The sequence below is a fragment of the Macaca mulatta genome, chromosome 12 (assembly GCF_049350105.2).
Source record: "Macaca mulatta isolate MMU2019108-1 chromosome 12, T2T-MMU8v2.0, whole genome shotgun sequence".
Taxonomy (NCBI): Eukaryota; Metazoa; Chordata; class Mammalia; order Primates; family Cercopithecidae; genus Macaca; species Macaca mulatta.
The window spans coordinates 56,504,174-56,526,025 of NC_133417.1; the positions used below are offsets into that span (position 1 = coordinate 56,504,174).

Genomic DNA, 21,852 nt, shown 5'->3' on the forward strand with positions numbered 1-21,852 from the left:
TGAATTGCAGAAGTGGTCAATTCCACAGCACCCCTCAAAAATGTCTGTCTCTCCTCTCCAGCTCCCATCATTCTATCAGGTTGAACCTCTAGGGTGTGACTGGAGGATTAGGACAGGCTATTAATTAATATGAGTCTCCTGCCACCCCACCTTCAGACCCATCTCAATGAGGAGGAGACTACTCACATAACTGCTCATGTAACGGGTGTCCTTGATGTGTTTGAAGTGAGGAGTGTCACCTGGAAGTCTATATCCAGTGGGCAGGGTGCGCAGGCTGGTTTTGTATAGATTCTGCCGGAATGAGGAAGAGCAGGTTAAATGACATCTGGCATCAAGTAAGTGATTTGAGCTTAACAAATCACATATCGCTCATGTTAGGTTTTTGACTAGATACTTAATATACTTATGCTCACTGAATTGATTTCAGGAAAGAATTAAATACATTCTAAGAGTCATAAAATGAGTCAGATTACTCTTCACTTATTGTTTTGGAAAAATAGAACAATGAGTGAAATGGTTTATTGAAAGTAGTTCCTGGCCAGGTGTGGTAGCTGACATCTGTAATCCCAACACTTTGGGAGGTCAAGGCAGGAGGACTGCTTAAGGTCAGGAGTTGAGACCAGTCTGGACAACATAGCAAGATCTCACCTCTCCAAAAAATTAAAAAATTACCCAGGCATGGTGGCGTGTACCTGTAGTCCCAGCTACTTAAGAAGCTAAGGTGAGAGGATCACTTGAGCCCAGGAGTTTGAGATTGCAGTGAGCTGTGATTGCACCATTGCACTCCAGCCTGGGAGACAGAGGAGACCCTGTCTCCAAAAAACAAAAATAAATAAATAAAAAAGTAATTCCTCGATGCTTCTGAACATATGCCCAGTTGGCTGTATGGCATCTAGCAAGAATTTGGGAAATGCAGAGAAGACAGGTAACCAAGTGTCACCTCTGCCATTACTCCGTCCTCAGGTGATGATGATATGCAAGCCATCACCAAGATATAGCCAGGCACATGTTTGTATTACCCTCTCCTGCCTCCTCCAAACACAGTATGTTGACATCAGGCCATGAAGAGGTCAGGATGCACATGTTCATGGCAGAAAGGGAGGACAGGGAGGAGTGTCTGTCTGTGACCTTAAATACTCTGTCTCTTGGAGTTTAGGATTAAGAATTACATTTAAGGCCAGGCGCAGTGGCTCAAGCCTGTAATCCCAGCACTTTGGGAGGCCGGATCACGAGGTCAGGAGATCGAGACCATCCTGGCTAACACGGTGAAACCCCATCTCTACTAAAAAATACAAAAAAAACTAGCCGGGCGAGGTGGCAGGCGCCTGTAGTCCCAGCTACTCGGGAGGCTGAGGCAGGAGAATGATGTAAACCTGGGAGGCGGAGCTTGCAGTGAGCTGAGATCCGGCCACTGCACTCCAGCCCAGGTGACAGAGCGAGACTCTGTCTCAAAAAAGGAAAAAAAAAAAAAAAAAAGAATTACATTTAAAATATGAAAAACCAAATTATTTTTATTTTCTAGACAGGGTCTCACACTGTCACCCAGGCTGTAGTGCAGTGGCACCATCACAGCTCACTGCATCCTTGACCTCCCTGGGCTCAGGTAATCTTTTCACCTCAACTTTCCAAGTAGCTGGGATCACAGATGCATGCCACTCTAATTTATTTTTGGGATAAATAATTTATTTTGGATTTATCCCAAATAAATAAAATAATTTATTTTGGGCCTCTCAAAGTAGCTGGGATCACAGATGCATACCTGGCTAATTTATTTATTTTTGTATTTTTATATAGACAGGGTTTCACCATGTTGCTCAGGCTGGTCTCCAACTCCAGGCTCAAGCTATCCGCCTGCCGTGACCTCCTAAAGTGCTAGGATTACAGGCATGAGCCACTATGCTGGGCCACAATTATTATTATTATTATTATTATTATTATTATTATTTGAAATGGAGTTTTGCTCTTGTTGCCCAGGCTGGAGCGCAATGGCACGATCTCGGCTCACTGCAACCTCCGCCTCCGGGGTTCAAGCGATTCTCCTACCTCAGCCTCCCGAGTAGCTGGGATTACAGTCATAAACTACCATGCCTGGCTAATTTTTTGTACTTTTAGCAGAGACGGGGTTTCACCATGTTGGCCAGGCTGGTCTCGAACTCCTGACCTCAGGTGATCTGCCCACCTCAGCCTCCCAAATTGCTGGGATTACAGGCGTGAGCCACTGCACCTGGCCCAAAATTATTTTTAATATTCAAGATGAGAAATAGCATGAAAAGTTGAGACCAAATCAGCACCACTGGGTAACATAGAATAGGCAGGTTAAATATGCAGGTGGGATCCAGGTTCTTTCTCTTCTGAATTCCAGCCACAATTTCTAGTTCCTCTTTTATTGAGGTTACAGGCCTTGTCTCTGTCATCTTGATTTTCAGCTTTTTGAAAGCAGAGAAGGTATATTGGCTTTCTTCTTTGTAACCTGTAAATATTGCTAAAACATGCCCATTTATGGTAGTTTGATTGCTCCATAGGGGGATCCTGGCAGCTAGGAGGGAAGACAGATTATGCTCTGTGTTTTTGTTTTTTCACCTCATGTGAATGGAACAGCATTTACACAAGGTAAGGTGAGCTGATGGAATGGATTTCTGCTGGGCACTACCAACTTCTCACTGCTTACCGAACTCTGGAGCTTGTATGCATGAAGGGCCCGGTCCAGATCCACGGTTTTGGTAGTTGGAGCCACTTTGCCTCTGACACTGTGCACATAGTCATAGTGGTAGACAGCCTGGTGCAAAAGAAGCATTGTTAGAAACAAAGAGAATGGGAACCCAGGTCCCTCTTTAAAAAAAAATAACGGTAGCCTGCTTCCCTTTGCCTGGAGAACTCATCTGACATATTACTGTGACTTGTCCAATAGGATCAGAGCCAGGGTGTGGACACATGATCACACTGAGACGAGATGGCCCAGGCATAAGAAGAGAAGGGGTGGGCATTTTACCACTAGAAGTTCCAAAATAATAGGTCTCAATGTTTGCACTCACTGGCAGGATTTGATATTGACTTACCGACCTGTGGAGTTAATAAAGAAGAGCAGCTTTGTGCCTGTCCTGCCTGCTGTGAATCAGGTGTCATAGTGGGTGCTTCCTTACGTCCCCATTTTATGCATCAGAATGGGAGGCTCAGATGGATTAAGTGCTTTTCATAAGCCTTATAGATAATGTGTGGTAGAGGCGGGACTGCACTCCACAACTCTAACTCCAGAGCCTGCTTGCTGCTTATTCTACCATAATTGGCTCTAATTTATTAAATGGCCTAGACGGAAATAAACTTGCTATGACACAGGGCACAAAAAACAATGCTGGAAGCGCTAAGGCACAAAGTTACTTCATAGACTCAGATCACCTACAGCTCCGCCCAAGCAAACTGCTTGAATGCATCAGGTTTCAGGAAACAATCACCAGCAGCATCTTCAGTGCTTTCAAACGCACCAACTCTGGTTTCCTAGTTAGAAAAGACGTGGCACTGCCTGGTCTATGGTTTTTGCCACCTCTGCTTGAGTGGTGGCCCTGCCTTTATTACTGTCCACTTAACTTCCCCAGAGAGCACTTACGTCACTTAGCTGTTTCCCACTTTTGACAGCCTGCACGTAGACTGGTGTATCTGTGACAAGCTTATAGTCATTCCTTGTTTTCAGCATGTGAGCTTTATACTTGATCTGCCGAGAGGAAGAAAACAAACCCATGTTGGACCATTCCTTATGCTTGAAACTGCTGGTTTTCATAGAGGGCTTGGTTGCTTTTAACTCATGAGATTTACATTCATCAGCACTTATTCAACAGACCGAGATGCATTTGAATTTTATAACAGTGTAACCAACACTTATATGGGGCTTCTAGAGTCTTCTAGGACACTTGATAACTACTCTTCTAGGAAAGTTTAAGCTTTCTTACTGAAATCCTCATTGCAATATTTAATTTGCCTGGAAAATCCTCTCTTTACAAATAGAGCTTGTCTATAGCATTGCAAATGCTAACAAATGACACTTTCCTAAAATGGCAATTAAATGCTTGTTAATATATCCAAAATAGCTTAAAATGTAGAAAGAGAAGCCGGTGGTCCCTTCTCTATCAGAGACGATGGCGTACCCGGACTGCACTGTTTAATAAGAATGCCATATGCCTTCCTGAGAGATGGTTGCTCTGCTCCTAGCATCTTTCTCCAGCTCAGCCACCCCCCAGAGCTGGCCTGTGACAATGTCCCTATTTTACATAACCCCCACTTAACTCTAGACTATGGAGAGATGGAAATATACTAAAGAACAAAACAAAGCAAACTCACATCATCACGTAGATCATAAGCATGCTTGGCATGGAGGATTTCAGGAGTGTCCCAGACGTAGCAACCAATGCCTTTCAGCCAGTTGAGGTCATCCTTGTACACAATCTAGAGGGTTTTGATAGAGAGGATCAGAAAAAAAAAATTGACCATAATAACTTAAACTCTAAAAACAGGTACATTCTAGACTCAGAAGCCTTTGTGGAATGAGGAGCAAAGGCATTATGCAAAGAGGCTCAGGGGAGCCACAGAAACATGGGTACACAGAGCCCTGCTTCCGGAGACAGCACCGAAGTCAAGTCAGACACATGGACATATAGGGAAGAAATAGTGGGAAAAGGCTAAGGTAAAGAAATGCGTGAGTTTGCTGCTCTTCTGGGTGGGGCCGTGGGGCGGGGCCGTGGAGGGGTCCTTCTTAAGTCACAGGCTTACATCACTGATCTGATCTGTGACTTTCCTGACGTGATCATTGACTTTCAAGTCGGGGTGGCAAATCCATTCGTGGAGGTGCAGGCGGTAATCAATCTCGCTGACTTTCTTCTGAGAATCCTTGGCGGTAACCATCTCTACCATGTCGGGCACAATGTGGATTTTCATCTTGTTCTTTTCATAAACTGATCTGTACAAGCGCTGTCAAGTTAAAATCACATGCCAGTTATACAGGAAATTGTGCCAAGGCATCACGGCCATACATGAGAAGTCAGGCTAACCAACTCACAGCAAACAGTTGGGGGCAGGGTGGGGACTGGTATTTTCTGACATTTTCTATAGATTAATAGGGGAAATTAAAATAAAGCATTATAGCTGAAATAATATGTAGCTTCTTTACATGTGCACAGTCAGTGTCATATGCGTTGGTAAATAGAAAATGTTCAGGCTGGGCACGATGACTCACACCTGCAATCCCAGCACTGTGGGAGACTGAGGCAGGAGGATCGCTTGAGCCCAGGAGTTTGAGACCAGAGTGGGCAACATAGCGAGATTCCAATCGCTACAAAAAATTAAAACCTTAGCTGGGTGTGGTGGTGCATGCCTGTAGACTCAGTGACTCAGGAGGCTGAGGTGGGATGATTCCCGGAGCCCGAGAGGTAGAGGCTGCAGTGAGCTGTGATTGCACCACTGCCCTCCAGCTGGGGCAACAGAGTGAGACCTGTCTTAAAAAAAAAAAGGCCGGGGGTGGGGGAGAGGAGAAGAAATGTTCCTATTAATAATACATGACGCGGTGGCTCACGCCTGTAATCCCAGCACTTTGGGAGGCCGAGGCGGGCGGATCACAAGGTCAGGAGATCGAGACCATGGTGAAACCCCGTCTCTACTAAAAATAGAAAAAATTAGCCGGGCGCAGTGGCGGGCGCCTGTAGTCCCAGCTACTCGGGAGGCTGAGGCAGGAGAATGGCGTGAACCTGGGAGGCGGAGCTTGCAGTGAGCCGAGATTGCGCCACTGCACTCCAGCCTGGGCGACAGAGCGAGACTCCGTCTCAAAAAAAAAAATAGTAATAATAATACATGACTATTTTACTTGACTTAAATTTGAAGTAAGGTCTTTGGAGTTACCCTCATGTGTTGCATAACAATGTTTCAATCAAAAGATTATAATGCTGTGTTTTTACTGTACCTTTTCCATGTTTAGATACACAAATACTTGCCACTGTGTCACAGTTGCCTACAGTATTCAGTACAGTAACATGCTGTACAGGTTTGTAGTCTAGGAGCAATAGGCTATCCCATCTCGGTATGTGGAAGTGCACTCTATGATGTTAGCACGACAATGGAATCACATAACGAGCGGCACGTTTCTCAGAATGTATCCTAGTCGTTAAGGGGCGCATGGCTGTACTTACATCGATGTTAAGCTTGCCAACTCGGAGGCACCGTGCTGTGTTCGGATCATCGTCAACACTTCTTGGTAACGTATAAAGAGCTTTGAACTTTTCATATTCCTCCCGATATTTGACCTATAGAGAAAAAGTAGAAAGGAAGAAAGAGTTTTAGAGCGCAATGGATTTATATTGTTAAACCAGCCTAAGACTTAACGGGAAAACTCGACTCTGAGATCCACCCAGCGCTGGGGACACCACTTCTCTGAGCTCATTTCCCCAACTGTAGAGAGAGATAGAGCAGTAGCACCTGCCACGAGGTTATCATGTGGCTGAAATCAGACTGTAACAAAAGTACTTTGAAACCGTAGAGCACTATGAAATTTTAGTTGCTATTTTCAAAACTCCTATACCAATACTAGTACTTTTACTGCTACTACAAGCAATTCATTTTAAAGATTATGTAATTTAAAATATTCTCTTGTGGTAATGGCATGAGTGCAAGATTAAAACTGTGCTTAGGAATATCTTTGTTTTTAATAACTGAAAAGTCTGCTGCTAAGAAGACACAATCCTTGGATTTCAGTTTCTACAAGGCTTTCAAAAATACAGTGCAATCAACTTCTGTGGGATAACAATTAGTTCTTAAGCCATGGTGCTTATTAATTGGTGTTCCATGATTATATAAACCCAGGTTAAGACAGAGACTAAGATCCAATCTCATAGCACACAATAATAAAATAATTCTTCCACAACTCCGAGACTGGCACCTCTGTAACAAAAGAGAGATGTTTGTATCAGTATTCTAGCAATGCTCTTCATTGACTGTAGACCAACCAACATTTCCAGATTTTTCCAAAACAGAAAATCAGCGTCTTACATCTAATCTATTTCTCAGCTTCAAAGATGATAGAATGTAAAGACACCCTTTTAAAAACACACACACACACACACACACACACACACAAAAAGCTTTTTCCTAAAATAAGGTCAGAATACTTCTTTTAAAGGATTAATTTCTCTATGTTTTACCTTGCTCCAAAACCAACTTGCCAAGAATCTTGCCTCTGTAATTTTGTTCATGACTCAAGGAAAAAGCCTCTTTTGAGCTTTTTAAATCTTATCTATAAAACTTTTCTTCCAAAATGAAAAGTTTGCTCCTTTTTGCGGTCTTCCAAATAGAGTTGGGCCTGGGTAAAATCACATACCTTACTTTTTCCTCCAGGTAAAAATCAAATAATTCCATAGACTGTCTAATGAAGTTTATTTCTAAGCTGTGCATCTGTAAGTCCAGTAGAGTAGTGAAATCAATTTACTGAGTCACTAGCATTTAAATGAGTAGAACAGAATGGAAATGATCAGAGTGCACTGTCTCTAGTCTAGCAGTCACTGCTCTTCTGTGAGATATTTGTGCCAGAAGAAACTCACATAAACTTCAGGGGTGTGTATGTGTGTATGTGAAGTTGAAATAAAAAATAAATTTCCCACTGTGAGCCCTGGTCAAAACATGTTTGAGAAATGCTGATTTAAAGTGTTACGTAAAATGTTCACAATTAAGAGATAAAGTCTCTAATTTTTCTGAAGGAGAACGGGGCTAAGAATTACAATAAAGGTTACAGGGAATTTTACAATTAAAGGTTTTACACAGACTTTAAACCAACAAAGATCAAAAGAGACAAAGAAGGGCATTACATAATGGAAAAGGGATCAATGAAACAAGAAGAGCTAACTATCCTAAATATATATGCACCCAACACAGGAGCACGCAGATTCATAAAACAAGTTCTTGGAGACCTACAAAGAGACTTAGACTGCAACACAACAATAGTGGGGGACTTTAACACCCCACTGTCAACACTAGACAGATCAACCAGACAGAAAATTAACAAGGATATCCAGGACTTGAACTCAGAATCTCTGGGACACATTTAAAGCAGTGTGTAGAGGAAAATTTATAGCACTAGATGCCCACAAGAGAAAGCAGGAAAGATCTAAAATCAACACCCTGACATCACAATTAAAAGAAGTAGAGAAGCAAGAGCAAACAAATCAAAAAGCTAGCAGAAGGCAAGAAATAACTTAAGATCAGAGCAGAACTGAAGGAGATTGAGACACAAAAAACTCTCCAAAAAAATGAATGAATCCAGGGGCTGTGTTTTTGAAAAGATCAACAAAATAGACCGCTAGCAAGACTAATAAAGAAAGAGAGAAGAATCAAATAGATGCAATAAAAAATGATAAAGGGGATATCACCACTGATCCCACAGAAATACAAACTACTATCAGAAAATACTATAAACACCTGTGCACAAATAAACTAGAAAATCTAGAAGAAATGGATAAATTCCTGGACACATACACCCTCCCACGACTAAACCAGGAAGAAGTTGAATCCCTAAATAGACCAATAACAGGCTCTGAAATTGAGGCAGTAATTAATAGCCTACCAACGAAAAAAAGTCCAGGACCAGATGCATTCACAGCCGCATTCTACCAGAGGTACAAAGAGGAGCTGGTACCATCCCTTCTGAAACTATTCCAAACAACAGAATAAAAGGGAATCCTCCCTAACTCATTTTATGAGGCCAGCATCATCCTGATACCAAAACCTGACAGAGACACAACAAAAACAGAAAATCTTAGGTCAATATCCCTGGTGAACATCAATGTAAAAATCCTCAAAAAAATACTGTTTTATGAAACCAAATTGAGCAGCACATCAAAAAGCTTATCTACCATGATGAAGTTGGCTTCATTCCTGGGATGCAAGCCTGGTTCAACATATGCAAATCAATAAATGTAATCTATCACATAAACAGAACCAATGACAAAAATCACATGATTATCTCAATAGATACAGAAAAGGCATTCGTCAAAATTCAACAGCCCTTCATGCTAAAAACTCTCAATAAACTAGCTATTGATGGGACAAACCTCAAAATAATAAGAGCTATTTATAACAAACCGACAGCCAGTATCATACTGAATGGGCAAAAGCTGGAAGCATTCCCTTTGAAAACTGGCACAAGACAGGGATGCCCTCTCTCACCACTCCTATTCAACATAATGTTGGAAATTCTGGCCAGGGCAATCAGGCAAGAGAAAGAAATAACGGGTATTCAATTAGGAAAAGAGGAAGTCAAATTGTCTCTGTTTGTGGATGACATGACTGTATATTTATAAAACCCCATCATCTCAGTCCAAAATCTCCTTAAGCTGATAAGCAACTTCAGCAAAGTCTCAGGATACAAAATCAATGTGCAAAAATCACAAGCATTCCTATATACCAATAACAGACAAACAGAGAGCCAAATCACAAGTGAACTCCAATTCACAACTGCTACAAAGATAATAAAATACCTAGAAATCAAACTTACAAGGGATGTGAAGGACCTCTTCAAGGAGAACTACAAACCACTGCTCAAGGAAGTAAGAGAGGACACAAACAAATGGAAAAACATTCCATGCTCATGGATAGGAAGACTCAATATCATGAAAATGGCCATGCTGCCCAAAGTAATTTATAGATTCAATGCTATCCCCATCAAGCTACCATTGACTTTTTTCACAGAATTGGAAAAAACTAAAGCTGGAGGCATTACACTATCTGACTTCAAACTGTACTACAAGGCTACAGTAATAAAAACACCATGGTACTTGTACCAAAACAGATATATAGACCAATGGAACAGAACAGAGGTCTCAGAAATACCACCACATATCTATAATCACCTGATCTTTGACAAACCTGACAAAAACAAGCAATGGGAAGAAGACTCCCTATTTAATAAATGGTGCTGGGAAAACTGGCTAGCCATGTGCAGAAAGCTGAAACTGGATCCCTTCCTTACACCTTATACAAAAATTAACTCAAGATGGATTAAAGACTTACACAAAAGACCTAAAACCATAAAAACCCCAGAAGAAAACCTAGGCAATACCTTTCAGGACATAGGCATGGGCAAATACTTCATGACTAAAACACCAAAAGCAATGGCAACAAAAGCCAAAATAGACAAATGGAATCTAATTAAACTAAAGAACTTCTGCACAGCAAAAGAAACTATCATCAGAGTGAACAGGCAACCTACAGAATGGGAGAACATTTCTGCAGTCTCTCCATCTGACAATGGGCTAATATCCAGAATCTACAAAGAACTTAAACAAATTTACAAGAAAAAAACAACCCCATGAGAAAGTGCGCGAAGGATATGAACAGATGCTTCTCAAAAGAAGACATTTGTGTGACCAACAAATATATGAAAAAATGCTCATCATCACTGGTCATTAGAGAAATGCAAATCAAAACCACAATGAGACACTATCTCACGCCAGTTAGAATAGCGATCATCACAAAGTCAGGAAACAACAGATGCTGGAGAGGATGTGGAGAAATAGGAACACTTTTACACTGTTGGTGGGACTGTAAACTAGTTCAGCCATTGTGGAAGACAGTGTGGTGATTCCTCAAGGATCTAGAACTAGAAATACCATTTGACTCAGCAATCCCATTACTGGGTATATACCCAATGGATTATAAATCATTCTACCATAAAGACACATGCACACGTGTGTTTATTGCAGCACTCTTCACCATAGCAAAGACTTGGAACCAACCAAATGCCCATCAATGATAGAATCGATAAAGAAAATGTGGCACATATACACCATGGAATACTATGCAGCCATAAAAAAGGATGAGTTCATGTCCTTTGCAGGGACAAGGATGAAGCTTGAAACCATCATTCTCAGCAAACTAACACAAGAACAGAAAACAAAACACTGTATGTTCTCACTCATAAGTGGGGGTTGAACAGTGAGAACACATGGACACAGGGAGGGGAACATCACACACTGGGTCCTGTCAGGGAATAGGGGGTTAGGGGAGGGATAGCATTAGGAGAAACACCTAATGTAGATGATAGGTTGATGGGTGCAGCAAACCACCATGGCACATGTATACCCATGTAACAAACCTCCATGTTCTGCACATGTACCCCAGAACTTGAAGTGTAAGAAACCAAAACAAAACACTCACACACAAAAAGGTTTTACTCAAGAGCATTAATGGTTAGAGGACGTATGACCTTCTGCTATATTTAAACAGATCATGAGATTTAGGGTTTTTTTTTTTTTACAATTATGTTTATATCTAAGAAAAGTTCTACTTAAAAAAGGAGAATTAAACATTTTTAAAATGTTTTCTATTTCATTGCTATAAAATAATTTATATTAACTGGGGATGGTATAATAACCAGTTATCATATTCACTGGTTTATTTTTGCCCTACATCCATGTAATTCTATTGAAAAAGTCTATTTTTGTAGGTTGTATTATGTCTTCAGCCCATCCTTACTTCTGGCTTTAGCAGAGATTATCATGTGCAGACAGGCAGCCTGAAAGGTCACATCCTGTCCTCCTTGCGAGTGCTTGTGATTCTCTCCAGGCAGCAGAGAGAGAGAGAGAGAGAGAGAGGCAGTGAGTACATAGACTCTAATGACTGAGCATTTGGAATTATTTCCTGGACATGCCCACTGGAATGCCAGGGGTACTTCTCGACAACGCATGAATCAGCCTGAAAGATTCTTGGAGTGGAGAGCAGGGGAGGGTGGGAAAGCTGTCATGTTTTTGCTTGACTTACATGGCTGGCCAGATGCTTCTGGTTCTTGGCGTGTGTCAGGGACAAGGTGCTGGAAGGCAGGATGTAGCTGGTGGCTTTCACTCTATCCCAGGCCTCCTTGTACAGGTTCTGCAGGAATTAAAGACCTTCTTGTGAATATGGGAAAATGCATCTGGTTGGCTTCTGAGTAGCAGGTTTTCCTTCTGTTTCTGTCCTTCTCACACACTCCCTACTAACTCCCAGGACTCCTTTTGAGGTGGGGCTTATTTAATTGTACCTACTAGAATTTTATGAGGTAAAGTAGGATTGAAGGTCCAGGAAACCATAGAAAAGCCTTTGGTGATAGAGTGTCCATCCCATTTATTCTCTTCCTGTCTCAGAAGGGGGAAAGGTGGCTCATATATAGGAAGGGGAAAAAACTCAACTCACACTGCTGTAAAGATTCTTCAGGTTTCTGGTTCTGTCAGAATCCACTGTTTCCAGAACTGTTGTGTATTTGTCCTTAATCTGATGATAATTTTCTTTATATTTCACCTATAGACAAGCAACAATAGGTTATTTACCTCTGTTGTTCGAAAATACATAAAGACAAGAAATAGTTTGTCCCTGGAAGAGGAGTATAGGAAGACGCACCTCACTGGCATTAATGCCACTCTGAACAGCAGTCACATAGACGGGTGTGTCTGTGACCAGATTATAGTTCTGTAGATTTTCTTTACCTGCTGCTGTATATTGTAGCTGTGAAGAAAAACAAAAGTCACCACAAATGGTAACATACAGGTTTGTTATCAGTTTTAGCTGCATGTGCCAACTTAGATGTGCCTTTATTTCTGGATTTCTGCTTTAATCCTAACAAACAGGCTGGCGTTCTAGAGTCCTGCAGACTTTGTATGGCTGCCAGAATGAATAGTTTCTCTTGACCAAGACTGGGGTCGAGATTTTGGCCATTTTGTTGCCTTTTCCATGCCTATCCTCCATCCCTGACAGCAGCCCCTCACTTTCAACATTCTATTACAACTGCCCCATCAGAGCTGAACCACATGCTGAAAAGTCTTCCAGATACTGATTTTTTTCCTCCAAAACTTGTCTACCTGTAATCAAAGGATACTTCTACCTCCTACTCTCTGCAAGTTAACCTGATCAACTAAGGTACAGATGCTTGAGAGTAGTCCACTAGGAAACACCTCCCAGATAAACTTTTGTTATGAATGTGCACTGCCTTAAACCAAAGGAGAGATTCAGACTGGGAAGATCCAACCCCAGAGCGGGCCACTAGAAGAGCTTTGCTTGGGAGAGGAGGGGCTTTGGTCAGTTAGAGCCTACACTGTTACAGCAGCTTTCTCAGCCTGCCCATGAACCCACTGACACCACCATGGATTCTGATGACCCATGGAGAGCCAGTCCTTCTAGGAAGGTGGCTCACCTGACTCTGAAGGTCGTATGATTTCTTGGCATGGAGGATTTGGGGTGTATCCCAAACGTAGCAACCAATGCCTTTCAACCAATTCAGGTCATCTTTATACACATTCTGCAAGAAAGAGAGAACAATGAAATATGGAAGATATTCTGAATTTACAATTGAGCATTTGATAATTTCCTGTCAGCCGCTGGCTGTGCTTCTTGCTTAGAAGACATAGGGTAGGCCTCTCACCAGCTGGAAGGTCTTTAATTCCCAAGCCTAAAGAAGCTTGAGAGCAATATCAAAGTCTGAGTTTAGTGTTAAACCAATTAAATATTTAACACATGTGTCCAATGGCTTAGGGTGGATTCTTATACCAAAAAGTGGTTACTCATGCCACTTTGTGTTGAGAAGCAGCAAGATTTATGAATACAGCGACAACGGGAGCATGGCAGCCAGGGTTGGGGGGTAGCCAAGACAGAGTCATGGAAACTGTAGCTAAGTCAAGCTTCAGAAAGGACATCATACATCACTCAAGATCTCCTGGGCGTTTCGGACACGTATAACATTGGGTTCTTCCGGAAGAGACGTCCACTGGTGGAAATAGTGTCGATACTCCAGGTCACTGAGGATGTACTGGCACTTTTTAGCCAGCACGTGATTCATCATGTCATTGGGGATATGAACATTTGCTTTGGTATCCTCATAATGTTTTCTGTAGTTCAACTAACATGTTTTAAAGACAAAAATAAGAAAGGGATTTAAATGTAAATTATTCAGATCAATCTCTTTTAGATCCTTATTTCCCATTTAGATCAGTATCTCTAGAATAAACTAAGGTTAAAAAAATTATACTTTAATATATTCTTCTTCTTTTGAAATTTCCCATCCTTTTTTTTAATTTTCTTTTTTTGAGATGGTGTCCTGCTCTGTTGCCCAGACTGGATTACAATGGTGTGATCTCCACTCACTGCAACTGCTGCCTCCTGGGTTCAAACAATTCTCATGCCTCAGCATCCCAAGTAACTGGAATTACAGGCATGCGCCACCATGCCCAGCTAATTTTTGTATTTTTAGTAGAGATGAGGTTTCACCATGTTGGCCAGGCCAGTCTCAAACTCCTGACCTCTGGTGATCCACCTGCCTTGGCCTCCCAAAGTGCTGGGATTACAGGCATGAGCCATTGCACCTGGCCTGAAATTTCCCATCCTTTTATAACACAGGGTAAATAGTGACCCTGATGCTTTTTCCTTTTCTTAACACAAAGCAGTCACAGTGTTTAATAGTCAGGGAGAAAGTGGCAGGGAAGAAGCACACAGCCACTAAGAGTCCACAGGCTGACTGGCAGGAAGGACTCTATGTTACTCCATTTCCCAGCTAACCTGAACCAAAGGGCAAGTTACAAATATGCAGACACGACAACACACTTACGGGGCACAAATCCCGTGTTAAAGTGGACGTTTACTTACCGCACTCCTCATCTGTTGGAAATCCAGACAGTGAACCACACCAGGAAATTCACCGATCACTTTTCCAGCCAAGTAGTGACCTTTCTGCTTCTCATATGTCTCTTTGTATTTAAGCTGTAAAGTGGGTTCAACATTGAGAATCGCTGGAGTTTCCTAACCAGTCCCTTGATCCCCAGTAAAGACTCTCAAACTTAGGAGAGGAAAAGGTCATACTGACCTCACTGTTCACCAGATCAGCATGCTTGGCTCCAACAATGGGAATGTAGCGCTCATCCAGGGTGTAGCCATAGGCCTTGGTGCCCTCCCATGCCCCTTTATACAGTATCTAGAACAAAGAAATACATGGCAACAATACATTTCTTACAAAAGAAAACTTTCAACTTCTTTCAGATACCACTAAAAGAGTTGGTTAAATTAAGGTGAAACGTATGTTCGAGGCAAGGCTAAAATCTTTATCTATAGCCGTTAGTGTGTCTACCTAGAACAGGGCAGTTATTTGGTTTATTGCAAATCAAACGTACAGACTCTAGGCATTTTATTTTATTTTTTATTTTATTTTATTTTTATGTTTTTTTTGTTTTTTTTTTTTTTTTTTTTGAGACGGAGTCTCGCTCTGTCACCCAGGCTGGAGTGCGGTGGCTGGATCTCAGCTCACTGCAAGCTCTGCCTCCCGGGTTCACGCCATTCTCCTGCCTCAGCCTCCCAAGTAGCTGGGACTACAGGCGCCCGCCACCTCGCCCGGCTAGTTTTTTTTTTTTTTTTTGTATTTTTTAGTAGAGACGGGGTTTCACCGTGTTAGCCAGGATGGTCTCGATCTCCTGACCTCGTGATCCGCCCGTCTCGGCCTCCCAAAGTGCTGGGATTACAGGCGTGAGCCACCGCGCCTGGCCTATTTTATTTTTATGTTTTTTGAGACGGAATCTTGCTGTCCCCCAGGCTGGAGTGCAGTGGCGTGATCTTGGTTCACTGCAACCTCCGCCTCCTGGGTTCAAGAGATTCTCCTGTCTCAGCCTCCCGAGTAGCTGGGATTATAGGCATGCACCACCACACCTGGCTAATTTCTGTATTTGTCATAGAGACGGGGTTTCGCCATGTTGGCCAAGCTGGTCCCGAACTCCTGACCTCAGGTGATCCACCCGCCTCACCCTCCCAAAGTGCTGGGATTACAGGCGTGAGCCACCATGCCCGGCTGACTCTAGGCATTTTATAAGAGTTGACTATATCTATGGTCCTAGTAAAAGTGACAAGAAATTTGTACACAGGGAGAGAACTGGCAAAGATTCTTTCCCAGGCCACACGTGCGCACCATCGGCCTCCTTTAAATTAACTGAATGAAATTTTGGAGAGCAAGTTTTCCTCTTGTTGGCTAGAGATGCTGATGCATGATTACTAAAGAGGGACCAGACTTTCCTCCCTTTTCTCTACTGGTAGGTGCTCAATCCTATGTGCATCCAGAGCACTTGTTAGATTATTATTCTATCAATTTAAGTCTGTTCCCTCACTTGCATGAGCTCTTGAAGGCTTGTCTCATTGAGCTTTAGCCTCTCATTGCCTCCTACAGATCCTGGCACATCACAGGAGCTCAAAAACACCAGCCGAATAAGTACTATTTGCCTTGAATACCATGCTACTTCTAATACACAAGACTAAGTGCAATGGGAAAATAAATAATAGGTTGCCTTATAAGTTCAGCAGTTGACAAAATCAGCCAAGCATATGAATGCAACAAGGGCTTCAAATTAGAAACTGAGTGGTTATTACATGAAAGAGAACTCACAGTGCTGTAGAGTTTTCCCATGTCTCTGGAGTGGGAGATATGTGGTGTGTCTGGTGAAAACGTGTACTTGCCCTTTGCTTTATTAAATGTTTCTTTATATTTTACCTAAGGAGAGAAAACCAAATCTTTTATTACTATAAGCGTATATTACATTTTTATAAGATTACCTAGAAACATAATCAGTCCACGTTTAGAGATTAAAACTAACCAACTGGTTGAATTTTAGTCCATTTTAGCTAAAACAATAGAATAATTTGGATAGGAATATAGATACCTAAAAGTGAATACAATTTACCACCTGCTAGTGACTTTTAAGACATACTCTCCAAAGATGATCTTAGAATTTACCACCTCCCAATTTGTTTTTACAAGCAATTATCTAAAGTTAAGCTGATCCACCCAATGATATATAATTTACTCCCCAGTCTGTGCACTTCAGCCTGCACAAAGCAAACTTACATCACTTTGATTGACAGAATTAATCTTGGCTAAAACAATCTCTGGAGGATCCACCACACTTGTAAAGTTAGGATAGTTGTCAAGGGCATTTTTCTTATATTTGATCTGTAAAGAAATGGAGACAATTAAGACAGGTCCACCACCACAGGTTATCTACCTGCACATGGCAGGTAGGAGGGCAGGCATTAGGTTAGAAGGAGAACAGGCTTTGCATACCTGATTCATCATTTCCTGGTTCTTAGTAACCCTCACATGGTCCACAGAATCCAGGGGGATCCAGCCAATGCCTCGGAGCCACTCTAGGTCAGCTTTGTAGATATTCTGAGAGCAGGAAGAGAGGTATAATGGAGGAATAAATGACTGAGACACAGGCTTACAGAGGGCAGGTTACAATTTTTTCAAAAGCTTTTAAAGGATTTCTCTCTAGTAGTTGTCTCATTCATTCAATTGTGATTTCACCTGAGCAATATTTCTTGAGGCTATTACTGTGCATGAGGCACTATGCTTGGTGCTTTGATGAGTAAGTATAAAGAAGGAGTCTAGGAGTCGAGATAAGTCATTTATAAAGCAAGAAGTGCTATTAGATCAAGTGCTCAAATGCTACTGGAGTTGAGGGGAAGGGGCTGTTATTTTCTGCTATTGTCATAAGAAAAGGCTTACCAAGGAGGTTGTACTTTTAGATGGATTTGGTACATTTAGTCATGTAGAAGTATGTGGGGGCATTTAGACTAAATGAGGGAAACTACACAAGTAAATGTTCATGTATTGGGCAGGGGGAGTCATCCCCTGGGTCCCAGCCAAACCTATTCTTGCCCTTACGCCTTCAAGCACCTGGATTCTCCCAGCCTACTTGACATGAAAATAAGAGGAGTTGCTATTCTGATTAAAGTTCCACAACTGCCATTTTGCTGCAGCAACCAGTGAGGTTGGATGTTCAAGTTCAACATCTTTGCCGCAGCAGTCTTTGACTTCCAGGTTCCCTTTTGTTAATGATGAGAAGACCCAGGTAGCATTAGCTTCTCTGGGCACCTAAGCAACTAAGTTGATGCATCAAGTTACTATTCTGCACATACTGAAGGCTGGTGGCAGGTAGAGATCTTGATTCAGTTATCAGTGGGAGGTAGGTTATGTCTTATTCTCTATCCTAGCTTTACCAAAGCTCTGCATGAGGCATACTGGGCCCTCGTGCAACTTAATCAGTATTTCATTTCTCTTTTGCTTTGGGAACAACTTCATCAATGCCTCGAGGAATGAGATGCTTGGCAAAGCAGGAATAGGGCATGCTTAGGTCTTTAACTGTGCTTATCACCTAATATTGTCAAAACCTCAACTCATTCTCAATTCCCACCCAAGCCAATTATTATTTTCAATCAGCTGATACTTTTCCATGTGAATGTGAGTGAGGAGTTGCTGATGGCCAAAATGGTACAAAAGCAGATTTTTAAAAAAATTGATTGAAAGGTATTCAGAAATGCAGTCAGTAGGCAAACCAATCAATCCATCACTGCTCCTGATCTTTCTCTACGTCATATCCAGCCTCAATTCCCTTCGGGAACAAATTATCTGTGGCCTCAAATTTCAAGCACTTGTGGATCTGGGATGTTGCTCCTCATTCTCAGAGTGTACCATGAGTTTCTAGATAATGAAGAAACAAAAATCACTTACATCGCTCTGTAGGTCATAGGCCTTTCTTGCCTGAATAACATCATTCTGGTCAGGATGACACGTCCATTGGTGCAAGTAATTACGGTAGTCAATATCACTGACAAGGGTCTGCCCCTCCTTGGCGGCCAAGACTGACTTCATATCAGCAGGTATATTGATTTTGGCCTTTGTTTTGTGGTAGTCCTCTTTGTATAGTCTCTCATTCTGAATCTGGCCTGCATGCTCAAACCAAACCAGCTTAGGGTCATCTCTCATCGTCGGGACACCAACATAATGACCTTTTTGCTTCACATGGTCAGCTCTGTATTTCAGCTGGTGAGAAGAGGAGTGTAAATTCCATCAGTTTTGACAAGCACACAAGGCAGAGGGGGCTTGACCATCTATCTACTAAGGGATATCAGCAAATTCAGCCCCCCAGATTTTTGTTTGATATCCACCCCCAACTCTGAGAACAAATAATAAAAAGCGTTGAAATAAATCCATGTGAAGAAACACCTATTTAAAAATAGAAAAATATTCTGCTGAGATAGCCCTAAAAATGATAAAAATAAATTTTAAAAAATAAAAATAGAGAAAAAACATATACTTGTTCTCTGATTCTGAGAATAGTTTTATTCGAAGGCCTAAAGATTTTAGGAAGGGCAGAGAATATAAGAAAAAGTAAATAATTTGAACAATTGCTTTTAAAGAAGCCAAGGGGGTGGTGGGGGGAGGTGGTGAAGAAAGAAGAAAGCCCATGGAAGAAAGATCAAAAAGGGAGCAGGTACTCCAACCATCACCAAGCCTGGCCAGGTCTGCCACACTGAAACTGAACACCTTGAAGGTGCTATCTCTGCCTTCAGCATAACTGGAATCCCTGGGAGCAAGGTCCCACTTTTGCAAAATGCACTCCCATCAGGATATATTACCTCACTCTGAACGTCACTGGAGTGATGGGCATGAACAAATGGCACAGCATCTGGAGGCAAAATGTAACCTGTGGCTTTTTGTCTCTCCCAGCCTTCCTTGTAGAGATACTGAAAGACAGAGCCACAGTAAAGGGTTGAAATGAGGAGTCAGAAGGGAGGGGTAAGTTGTGTACATAATTATCCTACAGTTCCATTAAGGCCCTCCACTCGTACACAAATACAAGGCATCTGGGTGAAACGCATACCTGGTCCAGTATCCTGGCAGCCTCCTGGGCAGTGTGCAGCAGGGGAGTTTCTGTGAGGGTGTACTTTGATTTGGTGTCATTCCAGTCTTTTCGGTATTTAATCTAAAAAAAAAAAAAATGAGAGGCAAGGGGGCAAGTTACTTATTAAGAAAACATCATGTTGTCCAAGCAATTGTTAGCATCCATCATTTTAATGATTAAAATCTGTATTTCAGATGATTGCATGTTGAGTGTAAGTAGATGGAAAAGCTTTGGAAGTGATATCTGCCTGATGGTGAGATTTTAAAACAGCCATATACTTACATCATCAAGGATCTCGCCACTTTGTTTCGCTGTCACATAATCAACTCTATCATCCACAGGCGTAAAGTTGAGAGTTTCTATTTTTGTGCGATATTTTTTCTATGGGAAAGAAAGCAGCTTTTAGATAGTTGTAATTCCTGGACGTGTGTGAACTGAGAAAGATACACTAAATTTAGGGTCCTTCTCTACTAGAAACATACAGTGCCATATTTGAATGGCGTCTTCTTGGGAATTTGGCTTTCTTTTTAGCATTTTATTTTTTAAACAAATGGATCAGCCTCTTATGCCTCCCACAGATTTTAAAGTAGGAAGTTTGCTTAGCTCTCAAAGTTATATAATGTATCATTATGTGTATCGCAATGCACATTTTTCCAATGGGACAAACGTTTCCCAAATATATTGCTATTGCTGACAAAAAGATTTTTCCATTTATACAATGCCAAGCATCAGTGAATGTCCTGGATATATTATGGATGTGGTCCCATAATGTGATAGGGACAGTACATTTTCAAAAATATATATATCCAGTTTAAATCACAGCCATTGAAATGGTTAAGACTGCTGATATTAGATGACTATATTTTAGTTTGTGCATTTTGTCACTTTCTTGGGAAATGTACTGAATGTCAGGGTAAAATCTTGGAATACCTCACTGAAGATATCCGCGGCATGTTTGGCGTGATTGACGGACACGGAGTCATTTGGCATCCACCCAATTCCACGCAACCATTCCAAGTCAGCCTTGTAAACATTCTGTGAAAACAAGGCCAGAATGAGTTCAGCAACCCTGGTCATGTAGTCCTAGTTAGGCTGTCCATTAGTCTGATGAAGAAATACAATGTAAATGCTATATAAGCCAAGGAGGACATACTCAAGCAGCCACGCAGGTAATGTAAGAAAATTCGTTAGGCGGCCAGGCAGTGTGACAAACTATAGCATATATTTTTATTTAAAAGGGGTTATCCTTGATTCTGTTCTGGTTATTGTTACTAAGGGATAATTCAGAGCTGCGTCCTCTGAATTTCCAAGGGAAATGGGAAATTCGACATTTGTACACAAAAATTTTTGGATTTTAAAATCTTGGCAACTTAGTTCAAAATTTCTAAACACTGTATCAATTTAAAAAAGCATGTCTGTGCCTACATCCTGTCCATGGGCTGCCAATATTTTACTGGATATAAGCTTCTATTGCTGTCTAAATTCTACAGAAGAAATATTTTCACAGTTTTCTTTAATCTGATACAATTAAGACCTGTATTCATACTACCATTTATCTCTTGATATAAAGTCTAGGTCCTTATTGGATTTGGCGATTTTGATACCATACTATAAGGTTTCACTAATATTAAATTCTTGGTGTTATGAAGTTGTAAAATGATGACAAAAGGGTTTAGTGTCATAAACTCTCTGGGATTCATGGCAAACTGAGAAGAGTTCATTCCCAAATGCAGCCCACTCACATCGCTCTGCAGTTCGTAGGCCTTCTTGGCCTGAATCACATCGTTCTGGTCGGGCATGCAGGTCCACTGGTGCAGGTAATTGCGGTAATCCACGTCACTGACCAGAGCCTGGGAATTTTTAGAGTGCAGGACGGAAAGCATGTCCGCGGGGCTCTGGATCTTGGCCTTCCATTTGGCCCAGTCCAGCCGGTACTCTCGTTCATTCTGGAGCTTGTCAGCTATGAGGGCCCAGCGGATCTTGTTGTCATCCCTGGCTGTGCGGGTGCCCACATAGTGTCCCTTCTGCTTCTCATGGTCAAGCTTGTATTTATACTGGAGATGCAAAAATAAAGCAGATGGGTCACAGCATGTCCTCTCGATGCACCTAGGGCATTGGCTGAAAAAAAACTGAGAAGTTGAAAAAG

General features: G+C 41.7%; 1 protein-coding gene across 50 annotated transcripts in view; it reads right to left on the reverse strand.

Annotated features, from left to right (window-relative positions):
* The window catches only part of NEB (nebulin), a 225,846-nt gene that overhangs the window by 64,736 nt on the left and 139,258 nt on the right, over window positions 1-21,852 (reverse strand). For all 50 annotated transcript variants that reach the window (XM_077956975.1, XM_077956985.1, XM_077956984.1 and 47 more), the window contains exons 93-114: window positions 21,449-21,760; window positions 20,637-20,741; window positions 19,989-20,087; window positions 19,686-19,787; window positions 19,441-19,548; window positions 18,533-18,844; window positions 17,084-17,188; window positions 16,868-16,972; window positions 16,409-16,513; window positions 14,849-14,956; window positions 14,632-14,745; window positions 13,691-13,888; window positions 13,187-13,291; window positions 12,397-12,501; window positions 12,193-12,297; window positions 11,785-11,892; window positions 6,168-6,281; window positions 4,759-4,956; window positions 4,330-4,434; window positions 3,602-3,706; window positions 2,669-2,776; window positions 187-291 (exon numbers count right to left, since the gene is read on the reverse strand). In XM_077956975.1, the coding sequence (XP_077813101.1) occupies window positions 187-291; window positions 2,669-2,776; window positions 3,602-3,706; window positions 4,330-4,434; window positions 4,759-4,956; window positions 6,168-6,281; window positions 11,785-11,892; window positions 12,193-12,297; window positions 12,397-12,501; window positions 13,187-13,291; window positions 13,691-13,888; window positions 14,632-14,745; window positions 14,849-14,956; window positions 16,409-16,513; window positions 16,868-16,972; window positions 17,084-17,188; window positions 18,533-18,844; window positions 19,441-19,548; window positions 19,686-19,787; window positions 19,989-20,087; window positions 20,637-20,741; window positions 21,449-21,760 (2,931 nt within the window). The remainder of the gene's footprint in view (window positions 1-186; window positions 292-2,668; window positions 2,777-3,601; window positions 3,707-4,329; window positions 4,435-4,758; window positions 4,957-6,167; window positions 6,282-11,784; window positions 11,893-12,192; window positions 12,298-12,396; window positions 12,502-13,186; window positions 13,292-13,690; window positions 13,889-14,631; window positions 14,746-14,848; window positions 14,957-16,408; window positions 16,514-16,867; window positions 16,973-17,083; window positions 17,189-18,532; window positions 18,845-19,440; window positions 19,549-19,685; window positions 19,788-19,988; window positions 20,088-20,636; window positions 20,742-21,448; window positions 21,761-21,852) is intronic.